At 35.3% G+C, this 18,004-nt stretch overlaps 1 protein-coding gene across 1 annotated transcript in view; it reads right to left on the bottom strand.

Moving 5' to 3' along the window:
* Positions 1 to 18,004, bottom strand: part of LOC120223374 (diacylglycerol kinase beta-like) — a gene marked incomplete at its 3' end in the record, with an annotated part of 391,667 nt that overhangs the window by 204,624 nt on the left and 169,039 nt on the right. The window contains exons 6-7 of the mRNA XM_039221452.1: positions 9,652 to 9,701; positions 6,339 to 6,413 (exon numbers count right to left, since the gene is read on the bottom strand). Of these exons, the coding sequence (XP_039077383.1) occupies positions 6,339 to 6,413; positions 9,652 to 9,701 (125 nt within the window). The remainder of the gene's footprint in view (positions 1 to 6,338; positions 6,414 to 9,651; positions 9,702 to 18,004) is intronic.

Genomic DNA, 18,004 nt, shown 5'->3' with positions numbered 1-18,004 from the left:
AAAAAAGTAAACATTAAAAAAAATGTAAAAGGGCGCCTGGGTGGCTTAGTCGGTTAAGCGTCCGCCTTTTGGTTAGGTCATGGTCACGCGGTTCGTGGGTTCGAGCCCCGCGTCGGGCTCTGTGCTGACTGCCAGCTCGGAGCCTGGAGCCTGTTTCAGTCTGTGACTCCCTCTCTCTCTGACCCTCCCCTGCTCACGCTGTCTCTCTCTCTCTCTCCTAGAAATAAATAAAACATTAAAAAAAAAAATTTAAAACTAACAAGAGAGAGAAAGGTAACCAAAATGATGAAACAGAAGAACACTTCTCTAAAGAAATTCCAGAAAGAAATGACAGCTAAAGAATTGCCTAAAACAGATATAAGCAACATAACATAACAAGAATTTAGAATAATAGTCATAAAATTAGCCACTGGGCTTGAAGAAGGCATGGAAGACATCAGAAAAACTACTGCTACAAAGACTATGAAGCTTAAAAATAGTTGTGATGAATTTAAAAAATTGCTGCAAATGAGATGCATAATAAAGTGGAGGTGTCCAACCCACAGACTGAAGAGGGAGAAAGGAGAATAGGTGAATTAGAAGACAAAATTATAGAAAAGGAGGAAGCCGAGAAAAAGAGAGATAAATTGATCCAGAAACATGAAAGGAAAGTTCGAGAGCTGAGTGATACAATCAAACGGAACAATATCCCTATCATAGGAATTCCAGAAGAGGAATAAAGAGGGAAAGGTGCTATAGGAGGCCTTGAACAAATTATAGCAGAAAACTTCCCCAATATGGGGAAATAAACAGACACTGATATCCAAGAGGCACAGAAAACTCCCCTCAGATGTAACTTGAATCGATCTTCTGCATGACATATCATAGTGCAACTGGCAAAATATAAGGGCAAAGAGAGAATTCTGAAAGCAGCTGGGGATAAAAGGGCCCAAACATCCCAAACATACAAAGGGAAACCTATCACAGTGGTTACAGACCATCAACTGAAACTTGGCAGGCCAGAAAGGAATGGCAGAAAATCTTCAATGTGATGAACAGAAAAAAATATGCAGCAAAGAATCCTCTATCCAGCAAGCCTATCATTCAGAATAGAAGGAGAGATAAAAAGTCTTCCCAAATAAACAAATATTGAGATAATTTGTCACCACTAAACCAGCCCTTCAAAATATCCTGAGGGGGACTCTATGAGGGAAATGTTGCAAGGAACATAAGGGACCAGAGGCACCACCACAGGCATAAAACCTGGAGAGAACACAATGACTCTGAACCCATATTTTTCAATAATAACACTGATTGTAAATGGGCTGAATGCTCCAATCAAAAGACATAGGGTAGCAGAGTGGATAAAAAAACAAAATCCATCTACTTGCTGTCTACAAGAGACTCATTTTAGACCTGAGGATACCTTCAGACTGAAACTAAGGGGATGGAGAAATATCTATCATGCTACTGGAAATCAAAAGAAAGCTGGAGTGGCTATACTTATATCAGACAAACTGGACTTTAAAGTAAAGGCAGTAGAAGGGATAAAGAAGGGCATTATATAGGAATTATAGGGTCTTTGCATCAGGGTGAGCTAACAATTATAAATATCTATGCACTGAATATGGGAGCACCCAAATACATAAAACAATTAATCACAAACAGAAACAATCTTATAGGTAAGAATGTGCTAATAGCAGGGGACTTTAGTACTCCACTTACAGCAATGGATAGACAGAAATCACTAAAGAAACAATGAACCTGAATGACACACAGGGCCAGATGGATTTGGCAGATATATTTAGAACTCTACATCCTGAGGCCATGGAATTCACTTTCTTCTCAAGTGCACATGGCACACTCTCCAAGATAGATCACATACTGGGGCACAAAGCAGCCCTCAATAAATACAAAAGAATTGAGATCATACCATGATCATACCATGCACACTTTCAGATCACAATGCTATGAAACTTGAAATCAACCAAAGGAAGAAGTCTGAAAGACCTCCAAAAACATGGAGGTTAAAGAACACCACACTACAGAATGAATAGGTCAGTTAGGCAACTAGAGAATAAATTAAAAAATAATGGAAACAAATGAAAATGAAAATACAACAATTCAAACTCTATGGGATGCAGCAAAGGCAGTCCTAAGAGGAAAGTACATTGTACTCCAGGCCTATTTCAGGAAACAAGAAAAAGCGCAAATACAAAATCTAACAGCTCACCTAACGGAATTAGAAGGAGAGCAACAAGAGCACCCCAAACCCAGTAGGAGAAGAGAAATAATAACTATCAGGGCAGAAATAAACAATATACCATCCATAAAAACAGTTGAATAGATCAATGAAAACCAGAGTTGATTTTTTGAAAAAATAAACAAAATTGACAAGCCAGGCTTCTCAAAAAGAAAAGAGAGAGCACCCAAATAGACAAAATCATGAATGAAAAGGGACTTATTACAACCAATCTTCAGATATACAAGCAATTATCAGGGAATACTATGAGAAATTATATGCCAACAATCTGGACAGCTTTGAAGAAATGGACAAATTTCTCAACACACACTCACTACCAAAATTCACACGGGAAGAGATAGAAAATCTGTACAGACCCATAACTAGTGAAAAAACTGAATTAGTTATCAAAAATCTCCCAACAAATAACAGCCCTGTGCAGATTGCTTCCCTGGGGAATTCTACCAGACATTTAAAACAGAATTAATACTCATCTTCTCAAGCTATTCCAAAAAATAGAAATCGGAGGAAACCTTACGGACTCATTCTATTAAGTGAGCATCATTTTGATTCTCAAGCCAGACAGAGACATAGCAAAAAAATAGAACTACAGGCCAATATCCTTGATGAATACCGATGCAAAAATCCTCAACAAGATACTAGCAAATCGAATCCAGCAGCACATAAAAAGAATTATCCCCCATGATCACATGGGATTCATTCCTGGGTTTCAGGGCTGGTTCAATACTTGCATTAATCAATGTGATACAGTACATGAACAAAAGAAAAGATAAAAACCATATGATCCTGTTGATAGATGCAGAAAAAGCATTTGACAAAATACAGCATCCCTTCTTAATAAAGACCCTCGAGAAAGTCGGGATAGAAGGAACTTACTTAAACATCATAAAAGCCATCTATGAGAAGCCCTCAGCTAACATCATCCTCAACGGGGAAAAACTGAGAGCTTTCCCCCTGAGATCAGGAAAATGACACGGATGTCCACTCTCACCACTATTGTTTAACATAGTGCTGGAAGTCCTAGCATCAGCCATTAGTCAACAAAAGGAAATCAAAGGCATCAGAACTGGCAAAGAAGAAGTCAAACTTTCACTTTTCGCAGACGAAATGACACTGTACATAGAAAACCCGGCAGACTCCACCAGAAGCCTACTAGAACTGATCCGAATTCAGCAAAGTTGCATGGTACAAAATCAAAGTACAGAAATTGGTTGCATTTTTATGCACCAATAATGAAGCAACAGAAAGAGAAATCAAGAAACTGATCCCATTCATAATTGCACAAAAAGACATAAAATACCTAGGAATAAGCCTAACCAAAGATGTAAGATCTGTATGATGAAAACTATAGAAAGCTTATGAAGGAAATTGAAGAAGACCCAAAGAAATGGACAAACATTCCAAGCTCATGGGTCAGAAGAATAAGTATTGTTAAAATGTCACTACTAACCAAAGCAATCTACACATTCAATGCAATCCCAATTAAAATTACACCAGCATTCTTCTCCAAACTAGAACAAACTATCCTAAAATTTTTATGGAACCACAAAAGACCCCAAATAGCCAAAGTAATATTGAAGAAGAAAGCCAAAATGGGAGGCATCACCATCCCAGACTTTAGCCTCTACTACAAAGCTGTAGTCATCAAGACAGTATGGTATCGGCACAAAATCAGACACATAGACCAATGGGATAGAATGCAGAACTCAGAATTGGACTCACAAATGTATGGCCAACTAATCTTTGACAAAGAGGGAAAGAGTATCCAATGGAAAAAAGCCAGCCTCTTTAACAGATGGTGCTCGGAGGACTGGACAGGAATCTGCAGAAGAATGAAACTAGATCATTTTCTCACAGCACACACCAAAATAAACTCAAAATGGATAAAGGACCTGAATGTGAGACAGGAAACCATCAAAACCCTAGAGGAAAAAGCAGGAAACAACCTCCTTGACCTTAACTGCAACAATTTCTTACTTGACACATCCCCAAAGGGACGGGAATCAAGAGCAAAAATGAACTATTGGGAGCTCATCAAGATAAAAAAAAAAAACAAAAACAAAAACAAACAAACAAACAAAAAAAAAACACTTGTGCACAGCAAAGGAAACAATCAATAAAACTAATAGGTAACTGATGGAATGGGAAAAGATAGTTGCAAAGAACATATCAGATAAAGGGTTAGTATCCAAAATCTATAAGGAACTCACCAAACTCCACACCCAAAAAACAAATAGTCCAGTGAAGAAATGGGCAGAAGATATGAACAGACACTTCTCCAAAGAGGACATCCAGATGGCCAACAGACACATGAAACGATGCTCACCATCCCTCCTCATCAGGGAAATACAAATCAAAACCACACTGAGATACCACCTCATGCTGGTCAGAGTGGCTAAAATGAACGAATCAGGACACTCTAGATGCTGGTGAGGATGTGGAGAAATGGGCATCCTCCTACACTGTTGGTGGGAATGTAAAACTGGTGCGGCCCCTCTGGAAAACAGTGTGGAGGTTCCTAAGAAAATTAACAATAGAAGTCCCCTGTCACCTAGCAATAGCACTGTTAGGACTTTACCCAAGGGATACAGGAGTGCTGATGCAGAGGCGTACATGTACCCCAATGTTCATAGCAGCACTCTCAACAAGAGCCAAAACATGGACAGAGCCTAAGTGTCCATTAACAGACGAATGGATCAAGAAGATGTGGTTTATCTATATAACGGGATATACTACACGGCATTGAGAAAGAATGAAATCTGGCCATGTGTAGCAACATGGATGGAACTTGAGGCTGTTAGGCTTAGTGAAATAAGTTAGGCAGAGAAGGACAGATACCATATGTATGCACATATAGGTGGATTAGGAGGAACTTAACAGAAGACCATGAGGGAGAAGAAGGGGAAAAATAGTTGGGAAGAGGGAGGGAGGCAAACCATGAGAGATTCTTCAATGCTGAGAACAAACTGAGGGGTGATCGGGATGGGGGAGAGTGAAAGGGAGGTGATGGGCATGGAGGAGGGCACTTGTTGCAATGAGCACTGGGTGTTATATGTAAACCAACTTGACAATAAACTAAGAAAAAAAACTTGGAAAACCTCAATCTCCGAAGAATGGTGCTCTCCTTTGTATATGATATTGTATATAACTTTGTTGTAATTTACTGGCATTAGTTTCCAAAGCGAAGGAAATGCTATATCAGCTCTCCTGTCACATAATCATGCCATTATCATGCCATTATAAGGCTTTTAAAATTCATATAAAATGCAAGCCATTAAAAAAATTGATTTGTATTTAATTCATTTATAATTTGCTCAACTTAACTGGTTTCAAGAATAAACTGAAGTCAATAACATACTTATCAACTCTCCCCAAAATATTACTTGTAGTGAAAGTCACAGTTTCTAATCAAGTATGTTTTAATATACATTTGCATAATGCTGTAAAAATAAGAAGTTTTTTTATGTTCTGTAAGCACTGTTAGACACCATTTCTTTAAATAATAGATTACAATTTTCTATTTCTATCTTTGACCATTTGAAGTGCTATGGGCGAGTTACTTTACATTCTGGGGTATCAGTTTCCTCCTCTGTAAAGTGAATAAAATAGTAATATCTACCTCAGAGAGTTGCAAGCATTGGATAACACGTATAGAGGAAAATAGCACAGCTCATTATACACAGTAAACTATCATCTTCTTAATTTAGTTCACCTTCTTTTAGATTAAATATTTAGCTAGCTCCATATGAGCTATCTCCATAGAGATCATGAAAAACACACATCATTTCTGAATTTTTTATGGCATGGCATAACTTTGGCAGTGTCCATCAGCAACCTATTTACCTACAGACATATGAGGCCACCATTCAAAATAATTTCCATGAAGAAGAAAATCAGAAGTTACTGTTAAGAGCTTCAGAACACCACATATATATTTTCTTGTTCAGAATCCATTTTCAGTACTGACTAGAAAGAGTAACTTAGAGTTATCAAGGGGAGATATCAAGTGGCAGGAGTATCTTAAAGTTCCAAAAAAGACAAAAGAGGAAGTGGCCTTCTAGAATGTAGCCAACAGTTAAATCATTCATATACCTACTGGATTAAGTTCAGTGACATCCCATTCAAGGTACTCTGCGACATGCATCATCTGACTGATTATATTTTCTAGTTCCTGGAGAGGAGAGAGAGAGATATGAAAGAGAGAGAGACAGAGATAATGGATAAGTAAGTTGTAAGTTTCTCAAACTTTGACTTAGAAGAACTGTTTTGTTTAACATGTAGCTCAAAAACTAAAGGAGTTAAATGATTAACATATATATATTATATATACTTTTTATATATACAGTAATTTATATATACATATAATATATCCTTTTAACAGGCTGATTAACTATGCATAGAAGATGCATTTGAGTATAAATTCATTTTGTATTTTTTCTAGAAAACTTCACCAGGAGAGGGCACAACTGCACAAAAAAAGATTTTCTTCTAATAGAAGATTTTTTGAGGACGGAAATCTGTCTTGGGAAAGAATATCTGATCAAAGAAGGGGCATGCATATTTTCACAAGATGTGATGTTTAAGTCACCAAGTATCCTGACCCTATGGCTTGGAAACAGGTGTGCAAGGAAGAAAGGAAATGTTTGAGGGCAACTGAGAGGTTTATTTTTATTCTGATACACTGAGAATGTATATTGACTGTTCTAGCCATTAATTGGTATAATTTGCTCTGCTAGAAGTGTGCTCAAGGGTCAAGGTTTAGAAGCTAAGTACATGTAAAGTTTATTTTATGAGGAAATAGAATTTTAGTTAGAATCTTCATATGATTCTGCTCAAGTGTCAACTCTTTGAAGAATGGCTAGTTAATAAATATGACTTGACTAAATAAATTAAAACATTTGCTCATACCTATTTTTTAATGCTATAATTGTTTCCTATCTCCAGAATAGATTAAACATGCTTTGTAAATGCTAGTAATTTTAAATGTAGTCAATGACGTAATTAAAAGTGATGTTACAGTATAATAATTTAAAACATAAGAAGTATTAAAGAATAATGTTTGAAAGGATATTAATCAAAGATTATTCTACTCAAATCTCCGATCTAATATATCTACTTAACATTCATAAAGGGAAGAAGAAAACATGGTAAAAGAGGTTTTCTTTTGAGAGATAATGGATCCCTCTGAAAAACTGATGAAAGCTACCCTCCCACTCTCCAGAAAAAAAAGTAATCATGAAAATGTTATTTATGTAACACAGGTTGCCCCAGAAAAACATACAAATATAAATGTGTTCACTTATTACAGATAAGAAAAATGTTAAACTAATTTACCTCGCAATTACAGGCTAGAATTGTGCATGTGCATGCGTGCATGCATGTGTATGTATTACTCTACCTTTGCCTACACATGCCCAAATGGTTTAGAATGGTTAACATCCCTGGATATGTTTTTAGGAAGAGAAACTATTTTTAGTGGAGTATTATGCAGCCATGTGACATTAGATAAGTCAATTAACCTAAGATTCGATTTCCTCAGTAAAATCAGTATTCTAATCTTACCTAGTTTGTAGAGTTGCTACAAAGAGTAAACATGTTATGATATGAAATACATTTATGTCAACTGGCATAGTGCTGGAATCAATTAACAAGCATTACTACACATAGTGGTCATTTTTCAAAGTATCAATTTTCCTATGCTTTGCTTCCAATATGTGAAGTGCTATACCTTTAAATTGCAAGACAGATTACATCAGCATGTACAATTCCAACCTGACAGTGAAGGCAATACAGTGGGGTAGTAAGTTGTGTGGAGAAAACCACAGAAATAAAATGCAGACCCTTAATTACAAAACAGACTAGTGGAATTATAAATACATTTATTTATCCCCAATTCATTGTTTAATATTAGATGTATAGTTATAAATACTGCTGGCAATATACTATACGTTTATAACAACAACAAAAATGGCCAGAGACCAAAAAAAAGCATTCGACTGAATTTCCAAATCAACTGCCAAACCATGGCTAAAAGTCTAGTAAAGAAACATCCTTTTAATTTAATTCAACAGAAACATTAAATAAAACAAATTTGCATTTAAATATAATTTGTATCAATATAGTCAGAAGTGCTACAATAAGCATATGGAAATATCTAGAAAAGTCTAAACTCCTAGCTGTGAAGTGCCACCAGAAAATGAGCAAATGCATCATGTAACTTAATATTCCTAAATGGAAAACTGGATACTATCAGGCACTTAAAAATGATAGCATTTGAAACATTGGAGAACTTACATATAAGAAATCCTACAATCACAGCATCAATCTAAATTGGTGGTCATTTCCTAAATTAGGAATTATACATTTTTATCTCTCTCTGGAGAAGCTAATGTGCCATTACTATACTCAGTATTATATAAATATGTATCCAACTTCACTGCTTTGCCTGTAGAATTGTTTGAGTTCCGCTAGAGGGAGGTATATGAGACAATGAGAGAAACTTACTCATTATCAGAAGTAATGCTCATTTGAATCAATTTAAAAATATCAAAACATTTTTAGTATAACTGTGTACTTCAAAATTTCCATAACCTGAAACTTATCATTTTATTAATATTCTTATATTTCCTTTACAGAATAGGCAATGATATAACGTGAAAAATAAATTATTAGGAAATATAAATACATTAGTGGATGGAACTCAAAATGGATTTACATTTGAGGCACTGGTTTGTACAGTAAAATTAAGAATCTAACTACTCCTCTGGAAACTATCACTTATTTGTGTGTATTACAAATACAATAAACATTTAATTATTCCTTTCAATTATGTCATGCAGAGATATTTTTCTCCTATTCCTTTCTATAAATAAAATGATAAAGAATGCAGGTTGCATTTAAATTGGATGAGACGTTTTAAAAAGGGAAGTTTGTCAAAGCGATTTGTAAATATATGTATGTATTTTAACAGCATATATATATGACTATAAGACTTAAAAATGTGGTAAAATGATAACATGATTAAATTGACTTTATAATTCCTTTTAATTCTATTGGTATTCTCGATATTTTCCTTAATGTCAAACCTCTGATTTTTTTTTTTTTTTACTTTCTAGATCAATGGTCTCAACTTTCTCATGTATTATTCACACAAGGTTAGATTTTTTTAATCTTTCCATGCATAAAATGTCACTTTTTTCCTAGTAAAATAATTCAATAGAACAACTCTAATCCTAACAGCTTTTTGAGATCATTCTCTTTCAAAAATTCAGATGATAAAAATGCTGTGTGAGTGCATGGAAATTATATTAAGTGTGTCTTCTGTGGTAATAGCTATAAATTTATTCATTGCATTTTTTAGAAGAAATTGCTTTGAAATTTTCACAGAAAATTTGAAGAAAAAAAATTACCGAGCTGTCCAGGAAGCCATTCCCATCTGTGTCATAGAGGCGAAACATAACTAGAAATAAAAGAGGTGTTGAAAAAAAAATATATAGGTGAGTGAGATCAATGTTAGGATAAGATGGATTTTCCAAAATTTATTTTCTGTTGAAAGCAAATATTCAATTCTCTCCTACTCAAAGCAATTCATCTGTGGGATCATTTCTTAAACTAATTTGCAAATGGATTCATCAGTTAATAAAAATACAAAATATCAGATATAAGGTATATCAATTTTTATATATATAGAAAACACTAAGAGGTACTATTCTTTGACCATTATTTTTTGTTAATTACAAGACCATTAAATGAAAACTCAAAGATAAAAGAAAGAATTTAGACATTCAGAGTCCAGATATTAAAGAGCAGAGTGAATAAGAAAAAACATCTGATTTGGAGGTATGTAAATCCAAATTTGGAATCTCCAATCCACTAGTACATGAACATAGTCAAACATTATTTTATTCTCTGTAAAATGAGAATAACTACCCTGTCATGAGATACACTTGTGAAAATAAGTGAGGGGATGCACATAAATGCATATCAAAACTTGTAGGTCACTACACAAATATAAGCCCTTGTTGTGATTGATCCCTAAGCAGCATGGGAAAGGATTAGAGCAAACTAAGGGATTTTTTCTGATGGAGGACAACAAGATACAAAATCCATTATTACCACGGTTATAGTGGTGTATTTGTTGCAATCTGAGAGGAAGTTCCATAGAGTACCCACTCTTTGAACTAATGAAGTCAGGAAGAGTTGTCTCTGGTAGCGAGCACAGGAAACCCAGAGGACAGTGGGTCTCAGTGGCCTGAGGATTCCCACATAAATTCACATACCACCAGGAGACCACAGAAGAGGCTGCAGGTGCCATTTTGAGATAAACAGAGAAGACTGACACAGCTGTTAAAACAGAGGGGTGGAAGTGAGAGCTTTTGTTGGGTTTGCATAATTTCTGGGAGAATCTTGATGTCTGAGGTCTATCATATTAAATAAAGACATTGATAACAAGGAGGCATAATTATGCAATGCCCTTGATCATATATCCGTAATTATTATTTTTGTATTTAAAAACAATCATTATATTTCACCAATCTAAGATATGATTATTTATTTGTAAGATGTATAAGCAGTCTGCATACAACTAACTGGAAAAAATGTTTGCACTGTAACTATCCTATTCTATTTATTGTACAATGTGAAAAGACTTTAAAGATGTTAAAATGTAAGGGGAAAATGTGTACCTATTGAATTAAGGAACATAACATTAGGCTGGCTAGCGATGTAAATATTTTTATTTGAAAACCATGATGATTACTTTCTCTCATATAGTTAATAAATGACAAAAATTCAGAAAGAAAAAATCCTACCACAATATGGATACTAATCATTTCTAGATATTCTAGTAAAGCAGAAAATAGTAAAAATTACTTGTTAAGTGGCAGGAATTCATTCACATATCACCCAAAGAATGGGTTCAGTACAAGGAACAAGGCAAAGACTTACAAAAGACTAGGTGTATTTTTTTTAAGTTTATTTGTTTTCTGAGAAAAGGGGGGCAGAGAGAGAGACAGAGAGAGACCCAAGTAGGCTCCCTACTGTCAGTGTAGATACCAATGCAGGACTGGGACTCATGAACTTTGAGATCATGACCTGAGGCAAAGTCAGGTGGCTTAACCAACTGAGTCACCCAGTCACCCCCAAGCATGACTATATTTTAGAATGAGGGATACTGGTGATTCTATTAATCCTTATTGTAATAAATGATTGCTAAACCATTTTCAGATGGCCAGGTATATGGAAACCCTATACTTCTTGGTAAACCTTGTTGGAAACATGATCTAAAAACATACACACAAGTGGACTCTGTGTAGGGTGTATCTGCCATTTATTTTTGGGACCATTTGGAACTTCTTTCTATGTTCTTAAAGCCACACTTTATAAAGCACAGTAACAGATGACTTGAAGGTAGAGTTTGCACATGACCCAGGCTCTACTAATCAGAAGAAAAACCTTGTTAATCAATCAGATGCTAGTGACCCAAGAAGAAATGGGCTACACAAATTCATTCTGGTGATGTGAGGCAGCAGTAGCAGTAGCTGTGGTCAGAGAGAGAGAGAGAGAGAGCTTCGAGCCTTGCATGTGCCAGAACTGTTGGCAATGAACGGTGCTTTCCCTCTGCACACAGAGGCAGCAATGGGATTTTTCCAACGCCCAATTCTGTACTGAATTTCACCAGTGATCCTAGAGAATTATCCTCCAAGTCTGGTTCTCTGCCTCTTCTAATAATTCTGTATGTTCCTCGATATCATTTAAAAAACAATAACCAGCTTTATTAAAAATCAAATTAATTAGGGCTCCTGGGTGGCTCAGTCAGTTGATCCTCAGACTCCGGCTCCAGTCATAATCTTGCAGTTCATGGGTTCAAGCCCTTCATCGGGCTTAATCCTGTCAGCATGGGGCATGCTTAGGATAATCTGCCCCCATCTCTCACTGCACCGTTCCCCCGCTTATGCTCTCTCTCTCCCCCCCACCTCTCTATCTGTCTCAAAAATTAAACCTTAAAAGTTTTTAAACATAGGGTATTTTAAAAAATTAAATTAAATGGAATTAATAAAAAAATTAACCTGTTTTTCTGTCTTGCCTAGTGATATTGTACTCTCAACATTGGTACTTACTTCACATCAGACATAAAGAATAGATCAAAATAAATTTTAAGTCAAATTAAACTTAAACTTTAAAAAATGTGACTAATTTTAACATTAAAGCTAAACTATAAAGCTTCTAGAAGAAAATACAGGAAAATATTTTGACAGTCTTAAGGTAAGCCAACATAAACCATCAATCATTTTTTTAAATAAGTAAATTAAGCTTCATTATATTAGAACTTCTGCTCATCAAAAAGATAAATAAGTGAAAGAAAGAAAAAAGAAAGAGGAAAGAAAAAATAAGTAAAAAAATAAGCCAGCCACAGATTTGAGAACACATATGTCCAATAAAGGGCTCATTTCTCAAATATATTAACAAACTCTATAGCTTAGTAATAAGATGACAACCCAAATAAGAGAGAGGCAAAAATACTGAACAGATACTTCAAAAATGGAAGAAACATGAATGATCAGTTAAAATAAAGTGCTCAAGATCATCAGTCATAAACAAAGTTAAAATGTAAACCACAGGGACCTCCATAAATCTAACAGAAAGACTCTGGAATTCTATTTTCTCCCCAAGATCCATCTCCCCAAACTGCTCATCTTCTCAGTCTTAGCTGTTTAAGAATTTACAATTTAAAGAGTGGCAAAAGCCTGGTGACTCTCTCCTAGAAATTTGACCTACAAATCCAACATGCCTGGATAATTCTCTGAAATTTTCAAACAAATTAAAAAAAAATACCACGTTCAAATTTTCTAGTTGTTCCAAATAGAGATGTTGGTCTGAAAACACATTGCTCGTTATTGTTTAAAGTAGAAGTCCTGACATCTTTTGAATAATTTCTAAGTACAATAACAAGGATTTATGGTTGCTTATAATTCTGTTTAGTTCATCAAGGAAAAACGTGAAAAATAAAAGTTCTAGTCAATAAGAATAGCAATCATCTACATGCAAGCATATATTAAACACTAAATCTAACATACTCTAAATCTGACCAAGTCTAAATCAAGAATATTTTTCTTTTTTCTTTCTTTTTTTTTTGATCCTTAATGAAAGAGAGAAATTCTAGGATTTTAGTTTTCAGAGGTAAGTCTGTTTTCCTAATCTAAAATTATAGTGGTACCATGCAAAATATGAAGTATTAAACACTTATCTACAGTGACTGCCTATTAAAGTGCCACTATAGGGGGCGTCTGGGTGGCTCAGTTAGGTAAGTGTCTGACTTTGGCTCAGATCATGATCTCGCAGTTCATGGGTTCAAGCCCCACATCAGGCTGTGTGCTGATGGCTCAGAGCCTGGAGCTTGTTTCGGATTCTGTTCCTCCCTCTCTCTCTGTCTCTCTCTCTCTGCCCTTCCTTGGCTTTCACTGTCTCTCTCTCAAAAATAAATAAATATTAAAAATTAAAAAAAAATAAAGTGCCACTGTAGTAATAGTAATGTTGAAATAGACATAAATCAGGGCACGTGGGTGACTCAGTTGGTTAACTGTCTTATTCTTATTGATTTTGGCTCAGGTCATAATCACAGTGCTTTAGATCAAGCCCCACCTCTGGCTCTGCACTGACATTGGACAGCCTGCTTAGGATTTTCTCCTGCTCTCGTTTGGTCTCTCCACCACTCCCTCAAAATAAATAAATAAACATCTAAAAAAACCGAGAAAATTGGCATAAATCAACAAGCATAAGGAAAATGTGAGAGGAAAAAAAAATAGAAGTTGGAAAACACATGTTGACTGACTTAGAAATCAGAGAAATATAAATGCAAGCTGGTAGTGAAGAAGCAGCAAAGATTTGCACAGCAAGGGTGATGAGATGGAAAACTAAGTGATAATCTTCATGTAAAGAAGTTAGATCCTCAAATACGACCCTTCATACCATTTGCCTAAGAGTATGCCAGCTCCCTACCTCAGCAGAAGAGTGGACGCTTGGGCTCTAAAGCACACAAACCAAGGGGATGCTGAGCTCAGGGTGCTTAAGACTATGATGATAGGGACACTATGCCAAAAACAAGGTGTTTATGTGAAAATCTATATACTGAATATTAAGAGCATAATCCCTTTACTTATCTCCAGTGAGTCACAATTAAACCTCACCCCCACCCCCACCCACCCCCACACCAAGGAGTCCTTCCAAAACAAGTAATTTGGGGAAGAAAAACAATAAGGCAGGGAGGCAGAATAAAATCTTATAAGAGGAAAATTGTAATCCACAAAATGAGAAGAGGAACAGATAAGAATCATGCTGAGAACAAAATGAATCCTCTGTGAAGTTCAAAGCATAGGAAAAGTAAAATAAAAACCTATCACAAATTTAGATGTTCCAGATGTCAAAAAGAAAAAAAAATACATAGGAGAAAATAAGTTGGAAAAGGAAAATACTAAAGGAAAAAAATAATTCAAATTTATGTCTTGGAGTATCAACATCCAAAAATAATGGTTCCAGAAAGACAGAATGAGTAAAATAAAAGAGAAAGTAACTAGCAATAAAAAGATTAAAGAACAAATGAAGAGCACATATTTTTAAACCAGAATTTATGGTAGAGGATTTGAAAATTCTTCAGTCATACAGAAATAGAGAAACTAATGAAATTTTTTAAAATGATAATTATTTTTAAAGGGCAATTATCATATTCACATCATGGAAAATAAAAATTGTTTGGCTTGGTAAGTCTATAAAATCTTTCTCTTTTAAAACTATATTGAATTATATTGATAAAATTAATACCTATCTTCAAATATTATAGGAATATTTCTTCTTAGCACTTAAAACTAAAGTTAGGCTCCAAGGTCAAGTGAATCATTGAATGAATAGATTATACTCTTAAAACTAACATAATAAGGATATAGAAATTTTGGTGCAACCATAATTTAAGCTCAGTGTTAAAATTACTCTGTCAATGTGAAAGCTTCCAAAGGTGGGTACCTGTTACAAAGTTACAAGCTAGTTTAATCCACTTTTTTTCTACTTTTATGTTCATGCAACTTCCCTTTATATAGAAACAATTATGCACCCACACATGAATTTGGTTAAAAGATGAGGGCAAAGGCGTATTATGCAATATAAGGTTCATTCTTTATATCTAGATTTTTTCTCTTCCAAAAGATCTGCAAGTTTCTAATCTATTTTCTCCTCATCATCCTACTAAATATACTCTGGTATTTTTATACTTGGTATAATATACTATTAATAATAAAAAATATTAATGTTGAATTTGTTATTAAACCTTAGAAAGTATGTTTTTAAAACGCACGTAAGCTGAAAGTTGTTAATTCACATTTTGCTTTACTTTTTTTATATATTTCAAGACCCACTTAATAAATTTCAGGGCAGAGGTGAAAAAAAATTAGCTGCCTGAAGTTTGTGACATCTAATATAATGAAGTATTATTTTCTTCTTTTTTTGCTGCAGAGAAACAATGAAAACAAGGAAAGGAAGCTTTTCAAAATAAAAAGAGCACTTACACAGTCACTCAGAAATCATGGGTTTAAGTCACAGCCAGATAAACTAGTGTTATAATTAATAACCAGTCTCTCTGGGCTTTAAGTTTTTCAATGACTCCACAGGGAGATTAACTAATTGATTGTTAGGATCTCTTCACTGTTAAATCCAATGGTTCTAAGATTAGTACTATATATGGCAGTAGCTTTAACATAAAGGTTATTCTTCATTATTTTTGTGTCAATGATCTATTTTGTGGTTATTTTCCTATCCATTTCTCTTCAGGGGTATGTTTTTATTAAATGTAAGCTAATACAGACTATTCGAGTTAAGCATTAATAATTTATATATACCAGTCCTAATGTGAATATTATGTATCTTAAAATTGCACTATTAATGAATTTAGTATCATTCTATGACTTAAATAATTCACAATTTTTTCCTCTTCTCAAACACCCGTTGACTTCAGCACAATTTCATTTAAGTGTTATTTACTGGTCATCTGCTGTTGAAATACACACACCACACAAACACACACACACACGCACACAGTAGGTGCTAGGGTTGGAAATTACACGCAGCACAAGGGTACAAGCAAACTGATTCCAATTAGGAGGTGACAAGAGAATTCATGACATAGGCTGGGTCTCAAGTATATACTGCACTGCATCTGATATACACTGAGAAAGAACACCCCAAACAAACGCACATTATAAACAAAGGTATAAAGATGGAAAAATTGGGGGTTTGTCTGATGATTGAAAAGCAGATCCATGTGACTAGAACACTGTCCATGCATGTGTATGCAGGTCAAAGCTAAATGCAAGATTAGCCAGCTAGCCTTTCATTTTGTATGAAATCAGTTTATGGCACTAAGCCTAAGTTTATACATTATTTAATAGGGAACTGTCAAAGGGACACATTCACTCTGAGTCAGAAGAGGAAGAGGAAAGAACATGTCTAGAAGTTGACAAGTTTTAGGTAAGATGAAAAAAGTTATAAGAATTCACACCTAATGGGTGAGATGATGATTAAATAGGTAGGTGTTGGAAAAACGGAAGCATCTGGATTAAACTTTAAATAGTAGAAGTTGATAACCAGAGAAACTCGAAGGCTGGAACTTTCCACCGATTACATGCCATTTCTTCAAATGACTTTGCCTATTCCATTTTTATTTTCTCATTGAAAACTTTGCTTACACTGAGGCCCTATCAGGTAGATGGTGTTGATTCCACTGCTGCCATAGACGCTTGGAAGATGCATGTGCATATGTGCTTTTGTGTATATGTGTTCAGGTTGTGGGGAATTCCATTTTTCTCTTTCTTTTTGGATGTCACCAACCATCCTGATACATGGAATAAGAACACTGTATCATGGGGCGCCTGGGTGGCTTAGTCGGTTAAGCGTCTGACTTTCGCTTAGGTCATGATCTCGCAGTTCGTGGGTTCGAGCCCCGCGTGGGGCTCTGTGCTGACTGCCAGTTCAGAGCCTGGGGCCTGTTTCAGATTCTGTGTCTCCCTCTCTCTCTGACCCTCCCCTGCTCACGCTGTCTCTCTCTCTCTCCTAGAAATAAGTAAAAAACGTTTAAAAAAAAAAAAAGAACACTGTATCATGACTGACGTGCCCTCCCCATTTAAATCTGCTACAATGCATTATGGGGAGACATTCAGTATTTCCCTCTGTTAGTTTCTTTGCATTCCTCAAATTCTGTAATCTCACCTGTATTTTATTTCAGCCACCCACATCTGCTGCACTACCACATGCCTTGTAATTCCAAAGATTGCTTTTATTCTAAAATTTTAAGCTCTAATATTTTACTTTGACCTCAGACTAAGATCACTTAACTTTCCTCTCTCCTACTTTTAATTTAAATATAGCATAGCACGGTGCTTAAAAGCCTAGACTCCTGATTTCGCTAGTTGAATGAATCCTAGCTTTAACACTATGTGCTGTATGTGAAAATTCTAAGGCTCCACACCAGGCCTGCTAAAGCACCTACATGGCATCTGGGGCCTGGAATAAGCTGTGTGTCCCTAAGTCCTGCAGGCAATTCTTATGTGTGATAAAGTTTAACTTCTGGCCTAAGTGAATGTGCATGTATTCTTTTCTGTTTAGCTACCTAGAACTTAAGATACAAGTTTATCATTCGCCAGCCAAAATTGATTATATTAGGTGCTTGCCCATATTTACTTCTTGTTCATTTAATTACATTTTCTTTTCTTTTTTTTTCTT

The sequence above is a fragment of the Hyaena hyaena genome, unplaced genomic scaffold (assembly GCF_003009895.1).
Source record: "Hyaena hyaena isolate Hyena2069 unplaced genomic scaffold, ASM300989v1 scaffold_985, whole genome shotgun sequence".
NCBI lineage: Eukaryota > Metazoa > Chordata > Mammalia > Carnivora > Hyaenidae > Hyaena > Hyaena hyaena.
The sequence above is the reverse complement of the archived record's forward strand: the minus strand, read 5'-3'. Positions and strand labels throughout refer to the sequence as shown.